The 10,752-nt window shown below is 35.2% G+C and overlaps 1 protein-coding gene across 2 annotated transcripts in view; it reads left to right on the top strand.

The window, feature by feature from the left end:
* Positions 1-5,363: 5,363 nt before the first annotated feature.
* Positions 5,364-10,752, top strand: part of nedd4l (NEDD4 like E3 ubiquitin protein ligase) — a 43,234-nt gene continuing 37,845 nt past the window's right edge. For both annotated transcript variants that reach the window (XM_079256551.1, XM_079256550.1), the window contains exons 1-2: positions 5,364-5,639; positions 7,524-7,597. In XM_079256551.1, the coding sequence (XP_079112677.1) occupies positions 5,595-5,639; positions 7,524-7,597 (119 nt within the window). In that variant the 5' untranslated portion in view covers positions 5,364-5,594. The remainder of the gene's footprint in view (positions 5,640-7,523; positions 7,598-10,752) is intronic.

Raw genomic sequence — 10,752 nt, 5'->3', positions numbered from 1 at the left:
GAAAGACATCCCAAATGTTACTTGTATGTGTTGTCATAAGGAACACTTTACAACAAGTGAGGTGATTATGATAACTCATTGGGAAACAATGGGTGTGCAATTTCCACCTAAGTAACAAAATCATGTAGGCCTGTGTGTTTGTGAGTGACTGAGCGTTAAATATAAACTATCAAACAGAATCAATTTATAACAACAAGAATGCAATTTTAAAATGTTCTCCTGTGGTAAAAGAGAACAACATGGTCTTGGCAAATGGCCATTATAGGTGTGAGAAATGTTGTACTCTATATCCCGTGAGACCTTTGTTTTCTTTTTGAAACAGTAAATGACACTTCTCCTAAGGGCAACTGATGGGGCCTCTTTGGTGCTATCTTAGCAACTTTTCCTTTTGCAAATATTGTAAACCACATAAAACAGACTTTTATCTTCCACTTGTTCCTCTTACTAAGAACTGTAAACATAGCATCGTAACCCAGCATTTGACAGTCCCTCCAATGGACAATCTATCCCTCAACCACTCTCACAGCTGTGCATCAATGTGCGAGTGGGAGTGTGTATCTATTTAATTTGTTGTCAGATGAAAATGTCAAGACCTGCTGTTTTCATTTTGTGCTTAATTCCCTTAAAGAAAAGAAGAAGAGAGCTAGATGGATCATGAAAAACATGATTTGAGATCATAAACTGTGGCCATCAGGTTCATTCATTTCACAGAGCAATTTGTTTCCAAGGAAACCTCGGACTTTGCTGGGAGGATATTAAAGGAGACAGACTGATTCCTTTAGGAAACGTTAGGCATCTGTGCATCCCATTATTGTCTGTTTGGTGAAACTTCCTTTTTACTGATTGTGTACTCTCGCTGGGAAACCACTCCTGAAAACATCTTACAGGCTTTGAGGTAAACACACGCATGCATATTTGCATTCTCAAAGGTGCACAAGGGCTGAGAAGAGATTCCTAGAAATGTGTGGGTGGTATGGGAACCAGCATGTACCCTGATCTGGAACTCAAGCAAAAGAGAAAGCAACATGTTTAGTGGAGCTTGGTGTATAAGTTGTACACAAACTTTGAGTGCTTGATGTCCAGTCAGCAATTGTCCCACATTTTAGTGTTTGTTTGTGTTTTTGTTTTCCCTCCAGATTTAACCACATTTAGCAGGAATGACGTTTTAAAATTTGACAAGTAATTAAATGAAAAAATAATACAGCATGTGGACGTGGGTGGATTTTTTTAAAAAAACTTTTATATTTTCTGAGTTGATATGTTTACATTGATTAATGTTGTCATATCTTTGACAAATGCTGCTGTCTGTGTGTAATCTGCTTTTGGGCAGAGAAAATGATGGCTTTCTATCAAGGATAGCCTGGGAAAGCTCTGCTCCTCCCCTTTCTGCTTAGTCGCAATAATGTTATATAACATGGCCATCTGCTCTTGACATTGATTTGAAAGTCTCACTATGTCAGTCATAAGAGAGTATCAGTAAACAGTAAACAAGAAAGGACTTGATGGATTTCTTCAATAGAAAATACTTACCTCAGAATTGTTTCCTCATACTCATAATTAATTTGTGCATGTGCGTGCCGGTGTGTGTATGACAGTATAACACATGTCCTCACCCACCTTAATTAAAACAATACACAAATGAAGAACAAACAAACTAACTAACTAACTAACTAACAATAAATAAATAAATGAATAAATAAATAGAGCACCGCCGTGTTATTTGTCGTTGGCATTTTGTTCTGCAACGCATGAAATCAAATCCACTCTAACAGCGAACATGGCTCTATGGGGACATCTAGTGGTGTGTTTGGGAATTGTTTTGGTGGACAGAACTAAATCTGTGCAGTGAAACCCCCCCCCCCCAAAAAAAAAAAATTTAAAAAAAGAAGAAGAAGACATAAATCTATTTTTCTATAAACATCCTGCTTGTAAGACATCTCTTTGATAACGATGGTCAATTGTATTCTTTTGATGAATTTAAGAGCAAATATAGTGTTCCTGTACATCAAGATGAGTATAACACTGTTATTAATGCCCTCCCACCAGGTATCATGGCACTTTGATAAAAAAAAATACATACCTCCTTTATTGTAACTAACTATAGTGTTAAAGTGAAAGGAGTTTCCATCTCTGATAAGAAATTTGACAATGCTTTCATAAGAAAACCCCTCATCACTAAAACCATTGCACCAGCTAGATACAGATGGCTGGAACAGACACTAGATGATGAAACGTGGAACGCTATATTTACTCTTCCTTACAAATTTATTCTGCCCAATAAGGTTAAAGAACTTGTCTTTTAAATTGTGTATAAATATTATCTTGGTTAATAGTCTCATCTACAAATACATACCTGGTTGAAATGATAAATGAATGAAATGAAAATGAATCTGAAACCATAGAACACTTATTCTTTCAGTGTGTGCATATATCAAATTTCTGGTTTGACTTTCAATGAGATCTTAAGAAACATTTGGGTTAGGATTTCCTTTTAAATGAGTCTGACCAGCTATTTATTTTTTTTAGAAATCCCAACTCCACCAAAAATGAGTCATATATCATCAATTTGCTGATTATTTTAGCAAAGTTTCACATACATAAAATTAAATACTTGAAAAAAAGCCATCTTTTTCTCTCTTCAAAAAATTTGATCCATGTACTTATTTTCATGTGATCCAAAAATTGAACTGTACTAACCTAAAACATACTAAAATTTTACATCTGTGCAAACTGTACAACTACATCACTGATTGATTCTCGTTGTATTATACTGTTAATTTCTTTGTTGTTGTTCCTTTTGAATGATCATCTTCATGATTACACTTTGTAAAAACTAACCCATGTAAAAACTTTTTGAAAACTTAATTAAAAAAAACTAAAAATAATAATAATAATAAGAAATTCCTGAAGATTCAAGGAAGTTGGTTTGTTTATTTTGATGAAATCCTAAATTCGGACACCTCATGTCCACGGTGTTTGTGGATTTAACCAAAACTTTTGTCAATTCATTGGGTGATGAAGTCTGGAAAGAAATTTTTAAAAAAAAACAAAAAAAACAACAACAACAACAAAAAAAACTTTATTGGTCTCCCGAGACTGAAATGCTGCAAATGAAAATAAAAATAAGGACAACAAAATAAGGATAACTTATTTTAATTTTATTCTTATAATAACCAAACCATTCCTATGATTTGAAAATACTGATCACAAGTATTTAAAAATTGAGTTATCACAATTATGACTGAAGAAACTCAAGCTTCAACCTTTTATCACTTTCCAACGCTAGATGGCGCTGGAAATACATCCACGTGTATGTGTTTATGTACGTACATACGTATGTATGTATGTATGTGTGTATATATATATATATATATATATATATATATATATATATATATATATATATATATATATATATATATATATATATATATATATATATATATATAGATAGATAGATAGATAGATAGATAGATAGATAGATAGATAGATAGATAGATTGCTATATTTAAGGTATGCTTAAAGGGTTAGGCAGGACTAGCACCACTAGACCTGATCAACCCTTAAAGTTTGGTTGATCATGACTGATCAACCAAACTTTAAGGGTTAAATCAGTGTTTCAGACTATAAAATCACAGGAATGCACAATCAATTATGCAATGAATCTATCATGACAACATATCATTATTTATTTGTCTTGAAACACTTCTGTAGCTGTTCTGGGGGCCTGAAGTCATTTGACTAAAGGAAAGTCTATCATTGTTTTTGGCCTGTAAACATTTCTAAGCATTTGGGCTCATGATTCTGCTAGAAATGAAATTTCCCTCTAAAAAGACAAAAAAAAAAAACACAAAAATTGGGCATGCCTGAGAAGAGTAAAGTGCTACTTCTTGTCAGTCAGGTTTGAATCAATTCTCTGCAGATTTTCAATTCCACAGTAGAAAAAACACAACTCCCACTCATGTGCAATCTTCTCAGTACAATGTTTCAACATGGGTTTGATGTGCTGAGGGATCATTTTATCTTTTGGTTAATTACAGGATACATCACAGAATTCTTTGACTGCATACATTCTTAGACTTTTTCTCCTTGTAAACAAGTTGTAAATAGTTATTATAGACTATAATAAGATTATAGTCTATAAGCGCTTTGTATTGTTTATGAAAAACTACTTGCTCTGAAACAAAAACTTTGACAGTATTCTATTCACAATATAGCTTGCGCCCCTATAAACTTTTACCTTTGTGATGAGGTTGATCTTATATCTCTTATTAAACAAAAATATTTCGAGGAAGTGTTGACTTTTGCTATATATATTGCAGCTTTGGAGACTAAGTATCTGCAAAGCATTCACAAATGTCATGTACTTACCCCCCTAAGAGAAAAAAATCAGACCAGCCATTATTTAGTATATAGTTTTCATGTAATAAGGTTATTGAGGCTTATTATGAAGGCCCTGAATATGAGCTCCAAAACATAAGGTAGTGTGTGCTGTGGAATTAATCCCACGACATTCATTTGGCTTCTTGGTTACATAGTTGAATTGAGAGCAACAAGGTTCATACAGTTCAGGGAATTGATAATGAACTGAAGGTGCTAAATGATAAAAAACACATCGGCAATCACACTAAACTTTCTTACAAAATCTTTAACTGAATATTTAACTAAGTTGTCTTCTCGTGATGTTTGACATTTCAGCCTGTCAGTATTGTTGATGGTTTACATAACTAGCTCCTGTGCTGTAATTTGGAAAAGATGAAGATTAACATGAAACACTGGCTAATCACAATTTGGTGATATTTTCTCTGAGTCTATATTAATATTATATAATATTTATTTTATAATAATTATCACCATTGTTAATATAAATTCAACCTGCTTGGCAAAGTGAGGTTTAATTCAAACTAATTTCTTAGAGCTAGTTTATGAAGTTTAGTGACGTTACAATTGGAGATGGGATTCATTTTGCGTCTATGATTGGCTCACTGCCACAAACCCTGCCCATAACTTGAATCCGCTAAGGACATTCATAAGACAGTTGGCAAAACAAATTAAGTTATGTCTATATATTTAGTAACATTTTAAATAAAAACGCCGATAACGTTTTTGTACTTGCTTTTAGAGAAATATTTACACACCATAAAAAAATAGAAACAATCTTATCGGTAAACGCCCTCTTAATTTCATTGGACCACCAGAAACACAGTGAAATGAACAACTCCCCTGATTGGTCAATATTGAGCGCAATCACTTCTAATCCGCTAACGATTGGTTGAGCTGTCAGAAGGAAGTCAAATGTCACAACATTTGAGGGATCAGATTAGGAGTTGACAAAAGCAATCTGTCTCAGTACAAACATTTAACATATTCTGTCTTTGCTCACTATCAACTTGTGTTGGACAGACCACGCTGGCTTTCATTACGTTGTCTTGCTGTCAATCAACTACTAATCTGTGCCAAGAATTTCATCTCACCGTGGACTTTACCACCACCGCACGGCAGAGAGAGGAAAGTGGGACTTTATTGTTCAAAGCTAGCTAGCTAGCTTTGCCAAGCGGCTTGTTTTTGTGTGTATATTGTGAACCGCAGGCTATATGGCTGCGAATTACGAACCAATATATGGACTTTCAGAAGACGAGGTAAGCCTTAAATGTATTAAAGCATTTCTTAAACTGTACAATTAAGTCATTGATAAGTGTCACGAGGGGTTCAGCCAGAGGTGGCTAACGATTAGCCGATTGTGAAGCTAACAAGCCCTCACCCACGGCAACATTCCGGTGTACTCTTCAGGCAGCTGTCAATTCTCGGTCTCCCATCTCTGCCCACTCGTTTATTTACCCAAATTTCAGCAACGACTGACTATCTACAAACAATGAATCACACCGTCCTCCGTTTTAAAATTCATCCGTCCACTTTCCAGCCTCGCTGCATCCTCCATTACATTAAATGTATGAACAGCTTGTAGCTGAACTAGTTACCGATGTGAAGCTCGGAGTCGCTGTTACAAATTAATGAATTTCTTGGATGAATGATTAGATGACATTGTTGGTGAGCATCTGTGTCCAACTTACACACCCTCATTTGGCAGTAAACACTGTTGTTTGATGTTGCTAAAGTTGTGTGATGACTGAGGGATGCACAGTCAAATGAGGTCACTATCCACGCAAACTGGAGACTCTGTGCTGACTTCAAATTAAAATGAATATATTGAATATACTTTTGAAGCAAGAGTCAATGTTATTTCTGACACGGCAGGTTCGATGTGTAGCTCACTTGTTGGCAAAACAAAACAACACAAAACCAAAACATAAAATGACTAAGCACCTGCTTAGATTCCTGTAAGACTTAGACATAAATATAAGTATAAAATATTAGAACAGAAACATTATTATCATTCACATGAATTGACTTATAATAATTAGCATGTATTTATTTGAAGTTCTCAAAGGAAATTAAGTTGGTATAGTTTGTTTCATTGAGTACGTTTAGCTGGATTCGAAGTCAATTTGTGGGACCTGTTTGGTATTTTATGCATTATGAATTATGCTCAAGCAAATAAAAACTGTATTTGAAAAATACAAACTAACATTACTTTAATGAAAAACAGGTAATGATGACTTATATTCCTATTGTCTAACAAGACTCTCACTCAGACATTATTACATTAAAATAATTTAGAAGCAATTTCATTCCCCCTAAAATGCTGTTTAGAGGTGCACATTCAGAAGTAAGTCTTCTGCCCAGGTCAAAGCTGACAGTATTGAAGAAAGTGATCCAGATCAGCACTCAGTTGTTTCTTTTTTTTTTTTTTTTTTTTTTTTTTTTTACTGCATTCCTCCTCTTGACCACATTTTGTGTGAATGCAGCTTGTGAGTTTTGTATAGTCTTACTAACAAACTCTGCGAAGGAATTATATCATGCTATTTCAACAAGCAAAGAAGAGTAAATTTGTGGGTTTACACTGCATGAGACAATGCACCTCCTCTGGTTACGAAGTAGACATTCAGTGCTACCTCAATCCCAGCAAATCGCAGCCTGGCTGACAGCTGGGATGGCCTGGGTTCTATATCCCCTGTGTGCTCCTTTCTTTAGCATTGCAGCTGTAAATTAAATGGTAACAGACTTTATTTTCAGGCTCAATATAAATACCATTAACTATGCTCAAGCACCTACCAAGAAGCAGTGTGTCAGGGATTTTAATTTAGCCAGATGGGACTTGAAGGTAAGTGTGTTTTAAATGTAGCAGGTTTAAATGAACCCACTGTTTCTGCATACACATGGAAATGGATGCACACAATAGAATCACCATAGAATACATTACTTCTGACAAAGTGTGAGTCTATGTTATGAAATAGTATATGACTTTGCTGATTCATCTGTTTTCTGTTCTGCGATCTTTTGACTTTCAAAGTTAGATTAGTGTGACTAGCATCTAAAAGTACCTGGAGATGGTTTATAATGAGGCTGTGAGATATGTTTAATATGTTTACTACATTTTTTTGTATCATCTTGTTCTGCTGTAGAATGAAACACGAGTGTTGCGGGTCAAAGTCATCGCAGGAATTGATCTGGCGAAGAAAGACATCATTGGTGCCAGGTGAGTGTTTTTGGGTACACCTGAGGAAGTTTTAATCTGACATTCCTTTGTTCCCCATTATTACATGAAGGATTTGTCAGGCATAAGGGTGAAAATATACATGTAAAATATACACACAATAAATCTTAAACTATTGTGTTTACCATTTTGCTCTTTGACTTAAAGGGTCTCCTTCAGTCTTTCCTTTTAACCTTGGAAATTACAGTGTTGTAGACTTTCACTACAATCCTCATGGTTACAAGACCTTGACCGCCAATGGTTAATCAATGATTACCGACCCGCTACTCCACCCTTCAACATGCTCCACCTAAGTTGCAAGTTTTATAGATACAAGACTGACTAATAATTATACATGCCCCTTACTTTTTCATATGTAGAAGCATGCTGATGTTAAAGTTAAACTACTGATGTTCTTTGAGATGTTATGTCCAAGAGTGCCTTCTCTCGGTTTCTACTCCTATGAAGTGATATCCATTGTTTTGTTTTAAAGGGGAAAAAAATTGATATTACACAATATGCCTTTGTTAGCTTGGTGCTATTATTATTTTTTTTGCATTGTGGAGAAGTGTGAATGCAGCCTATAGACTTTTAATAACCAATAGCTTTATTCTTGTGGGAAACCACATGTTGTCATTTGTGCTTCCTGCTTCTGCAGTTGTTTTTTTTTGTTGTTCAGGCTCCAAATAAAGCCATTCTTATGAATATGGTAATTATCAAGAGAAAAGCATCATTTTTCAAATGAATTTGGAACTAACCTTTGACAGCAGAAACTGATTATAAAACACTGAGATCCCTTTACATATGAAGTCATATTTAAGAAATCTAAAGAAATCTTGTGTTTCATTCATTTACTCCGTTATTTTCTCACTCTAATCAACAAGTAAACATCCCAACAGCTTTTAATGTTTAATATTTTATATATGCTGAAAAAACCCACTGAAATTATTATTTAGTAGTCCTGTAATTATCATTTTATAACATGATTGAGCAGCTTAATTTTTCAGCTTTAGAAGTGAGTAAAACTAGTTTTGAGTTGTTAAGACCAAATCATCATCATTTGATCAGTGCCTGCAGCGATGGTGCTCTTTTTCTTTATTTTTTAGTGATTACCCATGACAGTAAATTTGTAGAAGGCAGAATTATTATTCCAGTTCTTGAATTTCTAATAGTTCTGTAAAAGACACTGAAATACAAACCTATTTAGCAGTACTTTAATAAAAGCCTCTCAAAGACTTACATCAGAATTATTACTGAAAGCTCACTTAATGCATATCATCATTATTAATTTGCACACTAGACAGTAACTTTTGCACAACAGGAGTATGCAATTCTGTGGTCAGAATAATTTAATACACACACACACACACACACACACACACACACACACACACACACACACACACACACACACATATATGTATATGTATGTGTATGTGTGTATATATATATATATATATATATATATATATATATATAGACATACACACACACATATATGATGACTCTTAAAATCTTTACCTGTACTGTAGTATTATGTAGCATATTTTATCTGTGCTTTGGAAAGTAGACTTTGCTATTAAGAGAGCTTGGCGTGTTTAGCACTGCGTGAGTGCTACTTGCATGCCAGAGTGCCCGTGTTAGCATCCTGATGCCCTGCTGGCAAGACAGCTCAGTCTGGCTGAGGTGAAAGCTGAACTGTAATGAAGAAACGGTGAATGAGGTTTTGATGTGTGGCGAGTTTCCATAGCTGGTGCTGACTTGGCAGTCTGTCACCTCATGAGATGAACAAATGGTGCCAGCTTGTTGTTTTTACTCCAACTGCCTTTCTGTTTCTGCTGTGTTTTAGCTACTTAGATATATTGGATTATTTTCTGTTAATTTGGACTCACTAAAACATTAAAGTTTTGTTTTTGTTTTGACCAAAATGTTTGGCTGGGACTTTGTCAGCTTAGATGTAGTTTGTGGAGCAATTTTTTTTTTTTTTTAAATCATACATACCATCATATTTAGTCTTGACCTGAGGTTGCCTGTCTGTGTCTCACATCAGGGTTTTTTTTTTATCAATAGTGAAAAGGAAGGAAAAAAAAGTCTCAGAGCAGCTGAGATACTGTTGGCTCATTGTTATTGTTTAGTCTGAGCACATCCCAGTACTACAAACACACAATTAGAGGCAGTGGGGTTCCCAGAGATACTAATTAGCAATCAAAAGGAGCACTTTTGCTGGATATATTTGCAGCAAGTTTTTTTTTTTTTTTTTTTTGCAAGTAAATATCCTTGCCTCTTTCATTTTCTCAACTGCTTTATTTATATGAATGAAAGGCAGTGAAGAAGCTGCCAGTCTAAGGTCACATTTACATCAGCCTTTTTGATTCAAATCCTAGTCTGCTTGCTCAGAAAGTCTGCTCCGTTTGAGGAAAAGTAATTGCTCCAAACAAATTCTGATTTGGATCAAAGAAGCAGATTCGGTTTGCCTACAAGCACAGGTCTTGGTGGGTTTCAAGCATACAGGAAGTGGACTACAAAAAGTCACTTCCTGTATTTGGCATAGTATTGCATTGTGAGTAAAAACATAGCAATCGCATTAAGGGTCCTCTGCCCTGTCTGTCATACTTCCTGCATTTTTGCAGTGTATTTCTGCAGTATACTTACATAAGACAAAATAAAAAACCGAAAACGGTAATCGTTTCGTCTTGTCTTCTCTTTTGCTAAATGCTAGTACTGTGCCACCTTTATTGAGAATGGGAATATATTATTCAAATCAGCTTTGACTGATTAGTTAATACGGCAGCCACAAGCAGCAATTAGAAGACATTCAGTTTTTTCCCACTGAAAGCCTCAGAGGTGAAATGGGCTGCTCGGTTGATCTAGCATGATCAGCTGATGATGCCAGAAAGCCAAAATCCTCATCCTGATTTAGAATAGCAAACCCACTGTTGACCCACGTACAGTGATGTCGGCAAACTGCTGATCTGATTACTGTGACTGATAACATTTAAACCCACAGCAGATGCGTTCCTAAGTAGTTACGAGATTACTTTAACCTAAACAATTGACTAACGAGGAATAATCCTTCCTTGGCACGAACAAGACCTCCAGTTTAAAGTTGGATTTATAGTTGTGTGGCGTCAGGTCAGTTACAGCATCACCACTGTAGG

This window comes from Telmatherina bonti (genome assembly GCF_933228915.1).
Source record: "Telmatherina bonti genome assembly, chromosome: 17".
In the NCBI taxonomy this organism is placed as follows: Eukaryota; Metazoa; Chordata; class Actinopteri; order Atheriniformes; family Telmatherinidae; genus Telmatherina; species Telmatherina bonti.
Note: the sequence above shows the minus strand (reverse complement) of the source record. Positions and strands in the feature narration are given on the sequence as shown.